Source organism: Oncorhynchus clarkii, chromosome 29 (genome assembly GCF_045791955.1).
Source record: "Oncorhynchus clarkii lewisi isolate Uvic-CL-2024 chromosome 29, UVic_Ocla_1.0, whole genome shotgun sequence".
NCBI lineage: Eukaryota > Metazoa > Chordata > Actinopteri > Salmoniformes > Salmonidae > Oncorhynchus > Oncorhynchus clarkii.
Genome location: NC_092175.1, coordinates 432,163 through 448,755, shown reverse-complemented (window position 1 = coordinate 448,755; position 16,593 = coordinate 432,163). Strand labels below are relative to the sequence as shown.

The window sequence follows — 16,593 nt, the reverse complement described above, 5'->3', positions numbered from 1 at the left end:
AAAGTTGTCAAACATATAAATAGTAAGGACACCCCCAATAAAACTACTTTATTAGTACTTTCAAATATTTTTACTTTAGTACTTTACACCACTGGCTAATGGCCGACATCGGCAACTCTCGTTGGGTTAATGAGGCAACTAGTCACACCTGTGACAGGTCCTTTAAAAGGAGAGGTGGAAGAAGTAGACCATAACTCACAGACGACAGAGACACCCAGTCAATCCCTTGGAAGGGTGAGATTGTGTCATTATTTAATAGACTATCTGCATCTCAAATGGCAACTTAATTTTATGTGACCCTGGTCAAATGTAGTGCACCATATAGGGTGCCATTTTGTGGAGTGACCCCCTGAATTTAAGAGCATAGACTAATAGTTACCTTTGCAGTAAAGAGGTAGTCTATGACTCGCTCTAGGATGCTTCCCCTTCCCTATCTAGTGCACTGTGGGCCTTTGTCAAAGCTGGTTCACTACAACAGGAATGAGGAGCCATTTGGGAAGGATAGATTTTCCTGTGTGCCAGGCTCTTCAACCACATACAATAGATTAGATACCTGAATTTTGGCGGAAGAATTGTAGCGCCGTGTTGCCAATACTCGGTTCTTGAGGTCCTCAGGACTGGGTTTAGCAATTGTTGCTTAAGTTTTGTACTTAACACAGGGTTTCCTTAACCTCTCCTCTAGTACCCACAGCCATTCCAAATGTTTTAAAATGCTCAACTAACGCTCTCTCTCTCAGGAGACTATCACCATGGCGACATTAACCATCATTCTGCTTGTCAGCACAGCTTTTGCTCTGGGAGGTAAGAGTGATGTACCTCACACTTACTCCCAAAATGTTAATAAACATTAGTGGGTGTTGATCTGTCCTCTACACACACGTATGTATTAATGTTTCGTTTCATAACGAGTTGTCCCTTGGCCAGCCATTATCAACTGACACTGGAGAGAGGTTTGTCTTGCTCAAGGGCACATGGACAGATATTTTAACTTGTCATCTCAGGGATTAAAACTAGGAACCTTTTGTGTTACTGGCCAAATTCTCTAATCATCTAGTTCCAGAAATGTATATTGGTGTCTAGATGCTGGACTGCGGTATTCTGATATGAATGGTTTGATCATTCAACTGGCTGTATGATTGGATTGTCTACCAACTATCAGAAAATAACACTGCTACAATTTACCCCCACTTTCAGTCTTGGTTTCATCAGCTGTTTTCAAATGACAGAAACTGAATTTTGACTGCACAGGACTTTTAAACAAGTAGCAGAATTTCAATATTTAGCCAGGAAGTACCAAGGTTACATCTGAAATGGAACCCTATTCCGTATATAAACTACTTCTGACCAGGGCACATATGGGACGCAACAGAAGATTACGGCATGCATGTGCTGCAATGTTATGTCCACATTACAATGCATGTTACTTGTGTCCAGATGCTACGATACGACCCATGACCCCCTGTGAGCGTGCTAGATATGCTGCGACACATGGCCCAATTGGAGCCTACATCCCCACGTGCGACACCGCTGGACGATACACCCCTAAGCAATGTTCGGGCTCTACAGGTTAACACGGACGCACATACACATTTAATTCAGTTGAATGTTACACATACAATATTTACCCATTTTACTGTAACATGTCTATTTCTGGTAGGTTACTGTTGGTGTGTGACCACTACTGGACAGAAGATCCAGGGTACGGACACTCCACCAGGCACTGCTATCAACTGCTAGCAACTGTTCCAAGGGGTGTGTTTGTACATACTCATTCACTAAATGTTAATTCTTTGCAGCTGATTCTGGATGTTAATGTTTTTTGTCTAATTTTAGATGAAGGGCATTGGAATGGAGTCGTTGAAAAGATGGACAGTTGTCTTTACTGTACTACAGGAACTGATTCACATCCCATTTAAATACATGAAGAAATCCAGAGATTAAACTGTTGATTTACTTACTTTATTGTTGGTGTGATATGCTGAACAATATATCTGAACCAGTCCATTTCTGGGAAATGGAGGAAGGAGTAGGTGTATTATAATCTATTCTATCTATATAATCTGTTGCGTCCCAGTGCCCTGCTCAGAAGTAGTTTATATACGGAATAGGGTAGTCAAATTCCACGTGACCATTTAGTAATTAGGCTTCTCCAAGCTCTGATGCTGGTGATGGTCATTAGTAGTCTACCGCACTTGCTAACTGCCTGGTACTCAGCACTCTATTGTCCCTCTAATCACTCTGTCATCAATGCAAATGTAATTTGAAAATCAAAATCGCTTAATGAGCTCTATAACCTATGCAATTGCGGGAGAACAGCCTGATGGCTTGACTTTAAAAGAGGATCCCATCAGCTTCTACAGGCTAGATCTACTATATTTACAGTACCAGGCAAAGTTTGAACACACCGACTCATTCCAGGGTGTCAGTAAAAATATTTTCTGCAGTGTATAATAGTGATGACATCGAGTATGAAATAACACGTATGTCTTAAACAAATCAAAATATTTTGATATTCTTCAAAGAAGCCACCCTTTGCACACTCTTGGTGTTCTGTCACGATTTTCAATCCCAATGATGACTAATCAATTGCTTTGACCTATCTGAGGTTTGTAAAACAATGGGTTTAATTAGGCAAAGACTCAGATTATGCAAAAGATTAACATCGGCGTCGGGCCGGACCTACCGGGAAGTCATCGAATGAACTTTGTCGGCCATTCGGTTTCCGTTTTATAAAATAATCAAATTTTGGTAATTTTTCCGCTGTCCCGGACATTCCCACGAGGGCATAAGGAATCATATTGCAATTGTACAAAACATCACGAATCACGACGGGGCCTTATCTCGAAAACTGAAAATATTTTGAAGCCGAAACTTGGTGAGCGTAGGTTTGGCATAATGGGCAGTTGGCCCCGAACAAGATGGCGTCTAGGCCTCAACGGTTTTTGAGTTATGGCCATTTTTCTGGGATTAAAAGTCCGAAATGGAGAAATTATTTTTCCACTTCAGGTCAAAGTCAAGGAGCCTCCGGTGTCAATAAAAAAAGAACCAGCCATTTATCTATCGTCATTTAAGAGAAACGGAACAATGACAAATTGGTGATGTTCACAAATAGGCGTTTTTTTTTCTTTCAACGGTTACAGATCCAGTTGCAGGGTGTTCATACGAATCTTTTTAAAGTGTGCTGCGGAGCTCTACGAGATTTCTGTGATTTTTCTATGATTTTCTGAAATAACACACATACTAAACCCTCCGTAAATAACTCAGTTCTTAACGTAAAGACTTAAAACTCAGGATTATGTAAAGGCATACCCCAATCAGGATATGAGTTTATTTATAGCTTCCTGTGCCAACCGGAAGTGCCTTAAATGGTGTCATAGTGGCAGTTCCCAAGGGTTAAAAAGGTCAGATCTTTTCAAAACTTCATGTGTGATTAGGCAACCCCCATAAACTGTAAGTCAGTCATTTCTCCCAACAGATGTCAAAGAAAAGCTCTCACACACACAAACAGCAAGGATGGAGTGACAAAGTGCGGTGCTTAAAGACACAGAGAGTAGACAATAGCATTACCATAATCCCTAGGCCGTGCCAAGTTCAACGAGATATCCCGCTTGACCGTAGCTCGCTCGGTCTAGGCGCAGCGACCATTAGAAAAGTAGGCCCAAAATGAAGCCTGCCCCACAATGTCATTTGCTTTTGGGTGACAGAGAACCGTTAGGGTGAGAAGCACAATTCGACCTCAGGTACGTTCCTAAGGTCCTTCCGATCCGTGCAAGCCTAACCTTGACCATGTGGCCTTAACCCTTAACAGTTAAAAGAAGGTGTTTACATCAAACAATTTGCATTGACTTCTCTCCCCATAGGAATACATTGCCTGCACCCCTAAATTCAACCTGAAGCCTATATGGGTTATGAATGCCGTATGAACCTGTCTTCAGTAACAGTCCATCAGGCCACTATGAGGTCTACCTGTGTTGATTCTAAGCTTCCTGGACTAACCGGAAGTGGTTAAAATCACCCTAAAAGTGTATATCCTGCCTGCAGTTTGATAGACATAGTGCATTCAACCCTGTGTAAATCAGTCAATTCTTAACGTAAAGACTCAGGATTCTGTAAAAGAATACCCCAATGAGGATATGTGTTGACTTATAGCTTCCTGTGCCAACCGGAAGTTGCCATAATTGGTGTCTCAGGGGCTGTTTCGAAGGGTTAAAAAAGTCAGATCTGTCCAAAACTTCATATGTGATTAGGCAACCCCCATGAACTGTAAATCAGTCATTTTTCCCATAAAATTTCAAAGGAAAACTAAATCACTCACACACACAGCTTGGAAGGAGGGACCCATTGGGGTTCGTAGAGACATACACTGCCTGCATTAGTTAACCTTGTTGGAACTTTTAAAGAACTGTCAGACCTAGAGTTCAGAAACTTTAGAAACCTGTTCTAGACCTCAGGTTGATAGTGCGTGGTGAGTTAGGTGGCTCTAGAAGGTTCTCGGACCGAGAAACAGCCTCGTACATTTGCAATGACTTCAATTCATTTTTGCATCACGAAAATTACGACATTTAGAAATGTCCCAGAGTCGCACGACTAGGTGCATTGCGACCGTCTCGGCCCATATAGACGGACCCCAACGTTTCTGTCCGATAGCTCATTCAAGGACCCCGTAGCAAGTCATGGAAAAAAGTGGATTTTCAGCACCAATTAGGGTTTTGCTCGGACACCAAATTACCTATCGAGCCGAAACTTGGGATTCGGGGTCGCCTCAGCTAGGCCTACACATAACATAAGAAATGGACCCGCAGCTAGAACGTAACTACGTGTTTTATGTTTTTTTTATGGTTTGAACCAAAGGCGTTGTGAATTTTGGGCCAGCTCTGAATTATGTAATAGTTGGCTACTAAACGAGTTGGAAAAAGTGGGTTTGGTGTCAGTTTGTATCAGTTTGGTGTCAGAATGATATGTAATTGACTGATGGACTCTTGTCCACTTGACTCTTGTCCATTTGCAATATGTTTAAACAGTGAGGTACCATCACCAAAGTGACATTCTGAAATCAACCCTAACGAGCGATTGAGATGAACCAGAATCACTGCCCAGCCATCCCGAGTTCACCGGGCCAGTCAATTTCACATTCCTGCAGGATTTTTATAGCATGACAAATTCGTGATGGTACCTGCCCATTGAACCATATTGCGAATGCACAGTGACTTTGCAAAAGTGAGAAAACATAAACAAATGGACATAATGAAATCATGAAAACAATGCGTATCCATCAGAATATTTTAAACAGTCCATAAAGCACTCAGGACGGCCCCCACTGATAGAGGGCCGTAGTAGGGTACTCCCATAGCGGGCACGGATGACAGGAGTACCGGTAAATGTATTTAAAACAGTATTTTAATTTTTGGGTTACCAGATGCACATTTCAAATCACCAGTTGCACGGAGGAAAATCACAATCTGCATCCATTGTCATATTTTAAACTGTCCATAAAGCACTCAGGACGGCCCCCATGGATAGAGGGCCGTAGTAGGGTACTCCCATAGCGGGCATGGACAATAGGAGTCCCGATAAATGCATTTGCAACCATATTTTTATTTTTGGGTTACCAGTTGCACAACAATGCACGTGCATTTGCAATATGATTCAATAGTGAAAAAAACATCACCAAATGTACATGATGAAATCAACACAACGAGTGATGGAAAGGAACAACTATCACTGCCCGGCCATCCTGTGTTCATCAGGTCAGTCAATTTTGCAATTCTGCATGATTTTTCAGCATGCCAAATTCGTGATGGTAAATGCCCATTGAAACATATTGCAAATGCACGTGCATTTGCAATATGATTCAATAGTGAAAAAAACATCACCAAATGGACATGATGAAATCAACACAACGAGTGATGGAAATGAACAACTATCACTGCCCGGCCATCCCGAGTTCATCAGTTCAGTCAATTTTGGCCCCAAAAAAAGTGACTTTTGACTTTGACTTTTGACTTCCTATGAAATCATATTGCAAATGGACAAATCATGTTCCTTATGCACAATTTAAAAAAAAAAATATGCTAATATCATTTTACAAAAGTATATTCATACAGTTCTTACACATGTGTAATTGACAAAAAAATCTAAAGAATTTAGAAAAACGGTCCAGAAAGCACTTTTTTAAGGGGTGATAAGTGTTTGACAAAAAAAAAAAAAAATCTAAATTTTGCTTTTGGATGTTGACTTGGGTTGCATTTCCAATATGAAAAACCCCGGTGGAGCGCACTCGCCACCTGTTGGATTTTTTTGAAGTGTTACAACTGGCACTTGCCATATGGCATTTGCAATCAACTTTGCACGAATCAACGCCACATTGGGTGGTATTGGACATCGTGTATATGGTTTGTCCAATGCCAATGTTTTGCCATTTATTTTTGTCCATTTCAGGGGGGTATTCCCTTACACCGATCTGACTTCCCCTTTCCCTCCTAAGCAACTAGTAAACATTCACCCGTTTGGTGTTCATTTTTCACATCCTCCGCATCCATTTAGCTGTCAATATTACTGTGTTCGGAGTTTGTTATAACCAATTTATTGATTTGATTATGATAGGCTATAGGTCAGTCCCTATTTGTCACATGCATGTGATGCTTACATGTTTCACAATAAGAGAGCAAGGCTGAGGAAATAGGTCCTGCTTTTTGTAAACAAGTTAGGGATTTCGCTAACCGAACTTTTCAGTCAGAAACGAGGAAGAAACTAAATGGCTGAAATTATGTTGCGTCTTCAGCATGGACAGCACAATAAACACTTGCTTGTGGTGCCTTTTCGCTGCAGTAGGGAGGAGAGCGAGACAACGTGCGCCTGTCACACAGGCACTCGCTGTCATTTCTTTTAATACAGTGTCACCATCGGGCTCTTTCTTGAGTCGTTTGTGTGTCTTAATTATTTAATCAAACAGTGTGCTTAAAGCATCAGACAAGCTCAGTGCCTATGTAGGTGATTGTATTCAAACACATAGGGTGTGTCTGATATGGAAGAATATATTTTAACATTACAACAGGATGACTCTCGGTCGACAAAGATTGTTTGTTGTCGGGGACAGCCCTACAACCAGTCTTACCCTTGCTCTACTCAAAGGGCTGTATTGGAATGGCTTCATACAGTATCTAGGTGTTCATCATTGACTATATTGTCTTTTTAGACCAAGAGGACCAAGAGAAACAAAGTGGAGCAGATCACTGATACAGATGCAGGTCATAAATGAAACTCTAATTTCACTGAATGTAATCCTTTTGCATGTAAATGTAATTTAGTATGGACATCTATTGAGCAGAGGACTACTAGCAGAGTGCACATGTTATCCTTTCTTGGGTACTTAACTTCACAAAGTACACAAAATTGGCTAATACATACTTGCCTCAGAAGGTTACATGTTTTCTGACTTCTTTACCTTGGTGAATGCTGCTTTGCACACAGGTCCCTCTACATTTGTGGAATTCTCTGAGATGGCAGTTCAGGGGACATCTCACCAGGGACAATCTAATGAAAAGATCCTAAGTGAGTGTGTCTCCGGGGCCTGTCAGACCAGGGCTCTTGACCTCCCGCCAATCAATCTGGATGCTTTCAACCCGATTATCATCCGGTTTCTGGAAAAACTTACTGAGGAGTATGTCCAAACTTCTATTGTAGTATTTGAATGCAATGTCACCTGGAAGATTTTATAAATTGTATGTGTGTTGGTGTGCTTTTTGATGCTAAAAACATCTAATTATCTCCTATAGGCAATGGAGGCAGTAAAGCATTGTCAGGGTGGACCCTGTAAGTCCCTTAACCTTGAAAATGATTCATAAATATATTAATAGATGTTTCAAGAATATTAGATACAAGCCTTTTATCTATTTACAGTATCATCCACACTATCACAAACAGTTACATTCAAAGAGCTTTTTAGTAGCCTACTGCTTTTCATGATTTCCAATGTATGCCACTTTCATGATTCTCATGAACATATGTAAGATGGTTGGTATCTCTTCGAGGAGCTTGGTTTCAGAGCCCGGCTATGAGTAATCTACCTACACTGTTTCGGTCCTACATGTGATGAGGGCACTGCTTGCAGAGATGTGCCTGGAGATTGTGCGGTTTGTATCTGAGGCCATCCTGAAGGTCATCATCCCTGCAATTTTCCGTTTTGTACGGACATACAGCCATGTGTCTCCAGTATCCGGCAAGTCTCTGACAGAATCAGAGAGATCCTCTAGCACAAACCTGAAGGTTCGCAAGAGAGGCAGCAGCAAATCCTCAAGGTCTTGCACGGCAAAATCAAGCTCGTCTCGTAACGGGTATCTTCAGTCATTCCTAAAGAAACCGGTTTCACCTAACTATTCATAACCCATTTTGTGAAAATATGTTTTGTTTATCTGTATAACAGTTTACTCTTAATGACCAGTTTAACTGATTACTGAATGATGTATTAATGTGACTACCGTGTCTACTATTGAATATGGAATGCTGTATTGTTTGCTTTGTATTCTCAAAGGTCTCAGACAGTGTTGCCAAATACTCAGGGAGATGGTGAGTCTAAATAATCTGAGCCACTCGGGGACTTTTTTGGGATCACTGAGGACAGTCTCCTCACTGGTGTCCAGGATTCCTTCAAAGAGTCGCTGAACAATGTCCTCTGTATCCAAAGAGAGGGCCAGGTAGACACTCAAAGTCTATCCCGGGTTATTGTTGGAGAAGTGTCAAAGAAGGTCAATTCCATAATCTCTGTGGCCATCAGAACTCCCATCTCTGGGAGAATGTCCCCTGTCATTTTTGCCAGTGGTGGTGTCTCCAGCACCAAGGTGGTTGAGGAGATGGTGTCTGGCATTTCCAACATACTTCAGATGTATATTAATGGGAAGAGTGTTGAGCAGAATGTTGTTCTCAGAGAGGATGGTGTTGAGGTGGATATGACACATTTAACAGGACAGGTGATGACAGCCCTCAGTGGCACTGTTTTGAACTTCAGCAATAAGGAGGAAAATGACCCCGACAAGAGGGAACTGCTTTGTGTTGTTGCTGACCATATGAAGATGCTTGAATCTTGTAAAAGTTCTGAGGAGATGCTAAAACAAGGAGAGAGCAACCTCAATATCAAAGGTGCCAAATCTAGTCTTCATCTGTCAACACAAAGTATGGACAGACTACTCACTGAGGAGTTTCAGACCAAGGCCACTGAATCGATCCGGGAGATCGTTAAAAGATTCAGGGGTTGTACATCATGTTGTTCTGGCACTACATCATCTTGTCCAACTCCTAGGATAGGTGAGATCAGAGACCTTATGATTGACCCTGAGGCCTCTGAGTTGGTAAGTTCCTTTGTTTCAGACATGGACAATCTTACCCAGTCTATCAGGGCATCCTGCTCTCCTGCACAGAGTGAGCAGATCATTCTTGAAAACCATCAGAGTAAGATCTGGTCTTACACTGTTGGCTTTTACTACGACATGAAAAATACACTGAAGAGGATTTTTACCTGTCCAGAAAAAGGGGATCTCACAAGTACATTTGTGGAGAGCACAAAAGATTCTTTCACAATGGTTCCAACTTTGTGCCTGGACGTCGGTCATTCCAGTAATGGTGAGGCTGACACATCGGACTCCATTTCCAGTAAACCACTTTTAATAACCCCCTCATCTATGAATGAACAAAAAGGACAAAGTGAGACTCCAAAACCTCTCTTGGCTCTCAAAAAGTATTTGCAAGACCAAGTCCTCCTTGACACCACAAAAGCGATTGCCAGCCAGGTTCTTGTCTTGTATAAGACTGAGGTGATGGAGAAGTTCTCATCTTCTGTTGGAGAGTGTGATTCTGAAGAGTCTCTCTCCTATTTCATAGGAGCTATTTCATAGTTTTAATTTGTTATTTTATTCTACAACGTAGAAAATAGTAAAAATGCAGAAAAACCCTTGAATGAGTAGATGTGTCAACTTTTGACTGGTACTGTATTTCTCAACTTTCCTAATATTAAGCACATTGCTTATATTTACAACAGGTGTACAGCCTACCTGGCTGTCATGAAAATTAACGAGTAAGTGTGATTCACGATTAATTAGCGTCCTCCATTCGCTATTTAAGTGCATAGATTCAATTATTTTTTTACCCCTGCCTGTTTCAAGTCAGGTGCATGATAATTGTCCATTCTAAATCAAAACAAATTTCACATATCATTTAGTACATGTAAAGACAAGATTAAATCAAGAATAGTCTGATGGGTGACAATATTAGCCCATCACTTGTGAATGATGCCCAATCGAAGGCAAGAAACAATGCAGACCTTTTTTTTGGCAACTTTTTCAAATTATAGTGCGAAACCTCATGTAGCCTAGCCCATAAGCCTATATGTTTTGATAAGGTTTGTGTAGACTGGCGAAAGTCAACCCAGCACAGGACACAAAAATGATTTGGGGTTGTTCATACTGTCGAAGCTTACAGTTAAAATCGGATAATGTCGGAGGGAAATCACCACAAGAGGAAGTCACCATGAAGTTAAAATCAGTCCAAATCACAATCTAGTTAAATGAATCTGTATTAAAGTGCATAAAATCAATCTGAGTAGTGTCTCTGCTTTAAACACACTGCCCACGTGACACCCTAACCCCACATGGAACAGTAGATCGTCACCCACACAGCAGCTTTAAATAATGTAATGATTAACTCCACAACATGTCTCTGAGAGCACTGGTATTCAGCTAGCAAGAAGCTAACATCCCCATGTCAATCCAAAGGAACGTTGGAACCACGATGGATTTCAGTAGCTCTCCAGTGTAATTGCTTACTCTTCCACACAATCCCATAACTGCTTGCACACCTTATTCATGAATCTCTTAAAGGGACAGTGCCATCTAGTGGATATAAATGAATAAAACTATGCCATTTAACCACCTGGCTGCATTTGAATTACAACTGAAGTGACCAAATAACCTTTTTACAATGGGTGTAGAGCCTAACTGGCATGAACATGCAGCGCATGAGTTTCAAGTTTGGGGAAGATCATTTTCAAAATAAAAATATCATTTCATAACAAAAGCATTACATGAATAATCATACTATGAGGTTGGCTGAGTCCTACTGCGTGGGCTTTGTCCTGCAGCAGGCCGGCAGCCTGGGAGAACGAGACACTATCGTTCATCACACCTTGTAACTCTTTTGCAGTAAAATCTCATAACCCAAGGAGTTCTCTGCAGCTACAACAACAACATCTATTTTCTGTGATTTATGTTCTATTTCTGCAGTACAGTTGATAACCATGGCTATGAATGCTAAGAAACCAACCTTGCTGAAACACATCTTATTCCTGTCACTCTCTATTGGCCTCGTCATACTCACGGGAGCCTATCAGGATCCCTCGAAACTGGACCCATCTTCCTCTACTACTCTCTTCCCTGCCTGTGAAGATTTCTTCAGAGAAAATGACTCAAGTAAAAGTGGAAGTCACCCAGTAAAATATTTCTTGAGAAAAGGTCTGAAAGTTTCAACAAATATCCTGAAGTATCAAAATTAAATTATATTTCAAATTAAATATAATCTTTGGGAATGTAGTTAAGTGAAAGTTGTCAAACATATAAATAGTAAGGACACCCACAATAAAACTACTTTATTAGTACTTTCAAATATTTTTACTTTAGTACTTTACACCACTGGCTAATGGCTGACATTGGCAACTCTCGTTGGGTTAATGAGGCAACTAGTCACACCTGTGACAGGTCCTTTAAAAGGAGAGGTGGAAGAAGTAGACCATAACTCACAGACAACAGAGACACCCAGTCAATCCCTTGGAAGAGTGCAGAAGGTGAGATTGTGTCATTATTTAATAGACTATCTGCATCTCAAATGGCAACTTAATTTTATGTGACCCTGGTCAAATGTAGTGCACTATATAGGGTGCCATTTTGTGGAGTGACCCCCTGAATTTAAGAGCATAGACTAATAGTTACCTTTGCAGTAAAGAGGTAGTCTATGACTCGCTCTAGGATGCTTCCCCTTCCCTATCTAGTGCACTGTGGGCCTTTGTCAAAGCTGGTTCACTACAACAGGAATGAGGAGCCATTTGGGAAGGATAGATTTTCCTGTGTGCAAGGCTCTTCAACCACATACAATAGATACGTGAATTTTGGAGGAAGAATTGTAGCACTGTTGCCAATACTCGGTTCTTGAGGTCCTCAGGACTGGGTTTAGCAATTGTTGCTTAAGTTTTGTACTTAACACAGGGTTTCCTTAACCTCTCCTCTAGTACCCACAGCCATTCCATATGTTTTAAAATGCTCAACTAATATCTCTCGTTCGCTCTCTCTCTCTCAGGAGACTATCACCATGACGACATTAACCATCATTCTGCTTGTCAGCACAGCTTTTGCTCTGGGAGGTAAGAGTGATGTACCTCACACTTACTCCCAAAATGTTAAAAACATTAGTGGGTGTTGATCTGTCCTCTACACACACGTATGTATTAATGTTTCGTTTCATAACGAGTTGTCCCTTGGCCAGCCATTATCAACTGACACTGGAGAGAGGTTTGTCTTGCTCAAGGGCACATGGACAGATATTTTAACTTGTCATCTCAGGGATTAAAACTAGGAACCTTTTGTGTTACTGGCCAAATTCTCTAATCATCTAGTTCCAGAAATGTATATTGGTGTCTAGAGGCTGGACTGCGGTATTCTGATATGAATGGTTTGATCATTCAACTGGCTGTATGATTGGATTGTCTACCAACTATCAGAAAATAACACTGCTACAATTTACCCCCACTTTCAGTCTTGGTTTCATCAGCTGTTTTCAAATGACAAACTGAATTTTGACTGCACAGGACTTTTAAACAAGTAGCAGAATTTCAATATTTAGCCAGGAAGTACCTAGGTTACATCTGAAATGGAACCCTATTCCGTATATAAACTACTTCTGACCAGGGCACATATGGTACGCAACAGAAGATTACGGCATGCATGTGCTGCAATGTTATGTCCACATTACAATGCATGTTACTTGTGTCCAGATGCTACGATACGACCCATGACCCCCTGTGAGCGTGCTAGATATGCTGCGACACATGGCCCAATTGGAGCCTACATCCCCACGTGCGACGCCGCTGGACGATACACCCCTAAGCAATGTTCGGGCTCTACAGGTGAACACGGACGCACATACACATTTAATTCAGTTGAATGTTACACATACAATATTTACCCATTTTACTGTAACATGTCTATTTCTGGTAGGTTACTGTTGGTGTGTGACCACTACTGGACAGAAGATCCAGGGTACGGACACTCCACCAGGCACTGCTATCAACTGCTAGCAACTGTTCCAAGGGGTGTGTTTGTACATACTCATTCACTAAATGTTAATTCTTTGCAGCTGATTCTGGATGTTAATGTTTTTTTGTCTAATTTTAGATGAAGGGCATTGGAATGGAGTCGTTGAAAAGATGGACAGTTGTCTTTACTGTACTACAGGAACTGATTCACATCCCATTTAAATACATGAAGAAATCCAGAGATTAAACTGTTGATTTACTTACTTTATTGTTGGTGTGATATGCTGAACAATATATCTGAACCAGTCCATTTCTGGGAAATGGAGGAAGGAGTAGGACTGTATTATAATCTATATCTATCTATATAATCTGTTGCGTCCCATGTGCCCTGGTCAGAAGTAGTTTATATACGGAATAGGGTTCCATTTCAGATGTAACCTAGGTACTTCCTGGCTAAATCTTGAAAGGCAGTTACAAGAATTGAAGGTAGTCAAATTCCACGTGACCATTTAGTAATTAGGCTTCTCCAAGCTCTGATGCTGGTGATGGTCATTAGTAGTCTACCGCACTTGCTAACTGCCTGGTACTCAGCACTCTATTGTCCCTCTAATCACTCTGTCATCAATGCAAATGTATTTTGAAAATCAAAATCGCTTAATGAGCTCTATAACCTATGCAATTGCGGGAGAACAGCCTGATGGCTTGACTTTAAAAGAGGATCCCATCAGCTTCTACAGGCTAGATCTACTATATTTACAGTACCAGGCAAAGTTTGAACACACCGACTCATTCCAGGGTGTCAGTAAAAATATTTTCTGCAGTGTATAATAGTGATGACATCGAGTATGAAATAACACGTATGTCTTAAACAAATCAAAATATTTTGATATTCTTCAAAGAAGCCACCCTTTGCACAGTCTTGGCGTTCTGTCACGATGATTTTCAATCCCAATGATGACTAATCAATTGCTTTGACCAATCCGAGGTTTGTAAGACAATGGGTTTAATTAGGCAAAGACTCAGATTATGCGAAAGATTAACACATTTTATTCAGAACTTTCTGAAGTCCATTATACAAAGACATCCATTTTGTACTGGCTCTTATGAGTCATCTGCGTCAACAATAGTTTGTTGCGGGATGAAGCAATGGCCATGCACGTATGCGGGAATCAAACCCATAATTCTTGGGTTGCAAGTGCCATGCTGTACCAACTGAGCTACGGGACCACAGACAACAATAGCCAACGTTACGTTTCTCTCAAGATTAGAATACTTGTGCTCTAGCTATACAGTAACACGTTAGCTAACGTGCTAGCCACAGTAGCTAGCCAGGGCTACAGTTTGCATCCATGCCATACTTGTGACATACATTTAAATCAGGTTTAGCTCATGTCAGCTACAATGTAGATGGAATCATTTGTAATAACTGTTTATTGCCAAGAGTGTGCAATGCTGCCATCAAGGCAAAGGATGGCTACTCTGAAGAATCTCAAATATAAAATATATTTTGATATGTTTAACACTTTTTGGTACCTACATGATTTCATGTTTTATTTCATAGTTTTGATGTCTTCACTACTATTCTACAATGTAGAAAATAGTACAAATAAAGAAAGGCCTTGAATGAGTAGGTGTGTCAACTTTTGACTGGTACTGTATACATATATACAGGAGTAAGACAGATATAGCTTCTGTTGCCTGTTTGAGTATTTGTTTAATAGCCTACTGATTCTGTGAGCACCAAGCCTCATGCACCAGCAAAATGTTGAATTAAGCAAATTCATAGATTCGTCTGTTTTTCATCTTTGCTATGCTGTAATAATGGCTTTATAATTTTTAGTCGTTAAGACAGACTTGTATTGCTTAACATTTGCTTAACACTGTTCCAAATGGTCAGAAAAAACATTATTGTAATCTAACAGCAACTGTTTGGCACACATACTCACGCAATGCTACCCTCCTTTTTCTTGATCTCCAGTAGTTTCCACAACTAAGTCAAATGTCTTCCATTACCTTAAGTCATTTATTTTTCAACTGGATTTTACAAAGGTGCATGACATGCAGGCGCTAAAAAGTTGTCAGGAGGGGGTTTCAAACCATGCCTATAGGGGAGTCTGCGACCTGAATGACTTAATGGTTATTTTCAATACAATCAAGTTTTTTTCTTTTTCTTTTAGGGTTTAACAAGGTTTCTCACCTGTTACCTGTGGCTTGACTTTAGATGTGGCCAGTTCGATTACCCTGCAGACTATAAGAGTGTCTTCAGAATATGGCCATTTTGACATGAATTTAAAAATGCCTCAGATAGGACCAAAAAAGTGTCTGGAGCTTCCCGTCAGGGTAAGAGTGACAACAGGTTTCCACATGTCAAAATGGGGGAAATCTTAGCAAATGGCTTAATGGTTATTCATGAGAATCGTGTTGTTGTATTGTTGAGTGTATCATGGGATCTCACCTGAAATCTGTGGCTTGACTACAAACCTGTAACCTATCCTACTGTGGCCTATAGAGCTAGAAGGCTGGATAACCAGGTGTGTAAAGGTGTGAAGTGGGATAGATGGCCTGCAGTCCTATCCCAAATGGACAACTAATCCCTATGTACTTGTGGAGATCTGAGAGGATAAGAAACACGACTAAACTTCCACCTCCGGAGGGGTCAAAAAAAATCATTTTCATTGTCGGCAGGATTCGAACCTGCACCGGAAGATCCTAATGGATTTCTAGTCCATCGCCTTAACCACTCAGCCACGACAACGTTAACAAAAGAAAACAGGCTTGTTAGGAGTGAATGGGCCAAAAGGCATAGCCTACAGAAAGTAATACTTTAACAACTGAAAGATAATGCAGTAACTCATTATAATGCAATAACACAAAATGTTACCCTCATTCATTCGTTATTGAGTACAGCTGTTTTCTTATTTAACCTTGATCTTCGCTCACCTCCAGAAGGTCTGCATTTGAGAGTGTTTATTATGAATTGTTATTTCACTGTGTGAAGTTGTTATTTCATCATTCTTATTATTACTGCTAAGCAGCATGACTCCTGAGAGGCACAAAATAACTGTCAGAAGTGGGATTTGAACCCACGCCTCCATGGGAGACTAGGACCTGAACGCAGCACCTTAGACCGCTCGGCCATCCTGACTACAGCATAGTAACTGGGTATCGGGTTAAAGAGTATGCGGTAAAAGTAGAAATATGGACAACACTCTAAAATCACCACAGATACCAGTACTATTATGCACGATACTGACTTGCACTTTCAATAGTCATTTGTTTTTATCAATTAAAAAGTCCAGTCA

At 40.7% G+C, this 16,593-nt stretch overlaps 2 protein-coding genes and 2 non-coding genes across 4 annotated transcripts; 2 read left to right on the top strand and 2 right to left on the bottom strand.

Annotated features, from left to right (window-relative positions):
• The first annotated feature begins 741 nt into the window (after window positions 1–741).
• LOC139388506 (equistatin-like) lies at window positions 742–1,936 on the top strand. The gene is made up of 4 exons (XM_071135202.1): window positions 742–801; window positions 1,435–1,566; window positions 1,658–1,752; window positions 1,834–1,936. The coding sequence occupies exons 1-3, from the start codon at window positions 750–752 to the stop codon at window positions 1,735–1,737; spliced, it is 264 nt and encodes an 87-aa protein (XP_070991303.1). The 5' UTR covers window positions 742–749; the 3' UTR covers window positions 1,738–1,752; window positions 1,834–1,936.
• Window positions 1,937–12,348: 10,412 nt separating this feature from the next.
• On the top strand, window positions 12,349–13,531 carry LOC139388507 (equistatin-like). Its single transcript, XM_071135203.1, has 4 exons — window positions 12,349–12,400; window positions 13,031–13,162; window positions 13,254–13,348; window positions 13,431–13,531. The coding sequence occupies exons 1-3, from the start codon at window positions 12,349–12,351 to the stop codon at window positions 13,331–13,333; spliced, it is 264 nt and encodes an 87-aa protein (XP_070991304.1). The 3' UTR covers window positions 13,334–13,348; window positions 13,431–13,531.
• Window positions 13,532–15,964: 2,433 nt separating this feature from the next.
• On the bottom strand, window positions 15,965–16,046 carry trnas-aga (transfer RNA serine (anticodon AGA)). The gene has a single exon. It is a non-coding gene; the product is annotated as a tRNA-Ser (tRNA).
• A 307-nt stretch (window positions 16,047–16,353) lies between these two features.
• Window positions 16,354–16,436, bottom strand: trnal-cag (transfer RNA leucine (anticodon CAG)). Its single transcript has one exon. It is a non-coding gene; the product is annotated as a tRNA-Leu (tRNA).
• Between the last annotated feature and the right edge of the window lie 157 nt (window positions 16,437–16,593).

What these genes read in the sequence shown, in the direction of transcription:
- LOC139388506 (XM_071135202.1), top strand. Translation starts at nt 750, where the DNA reads ATGGCGACATTAACCATCATTCTGCTTGTCAGCACAGCTTTTGCTCTG. An exon ending in CACAGCTTTTGCTCTGGGAG is followed by an intron (nt 802 to 1,434) that starts GTAAGAGTGATG and finishes ACTTGTGTCCAG; the next exon opens with ATGCTACGATACGACCCATG. An exon ending in GCAATGTTCGGGCTCTACAG is followed by an intron (nt 1,567 to 1,657) that starts GTTAACACGGAC and finishes TATTTCTGGTAG; the next exon opens with GTTACTGTTGGTGTGTGACC.
- LOC139388507 (XM_071135203.1), top strand. Translation starts at nt 12,349, where the DNA reads ATGACGACATTAACCATCATTCTGCTTGTCAGCACAGCTTTTGCTCTG. An exon ending in CACAGCTTTTGCTCTGGGAG is followed by an intron (nt 12,401 to 13,030) that starts GTAAGAGTGATG and finishes ACTTGTGTCCAG; the next exon opens with ATGCTACGATACGACCCATG. An exon ending in GCAATGTTCGGGCTCTACAG is followed by an intron (nt 13,163 to 13,253) that starts GTGAACACGGAC and finishes TATTTCTGGTAG; the next exon opens with GTTACTGTTGGTGTGTGACC.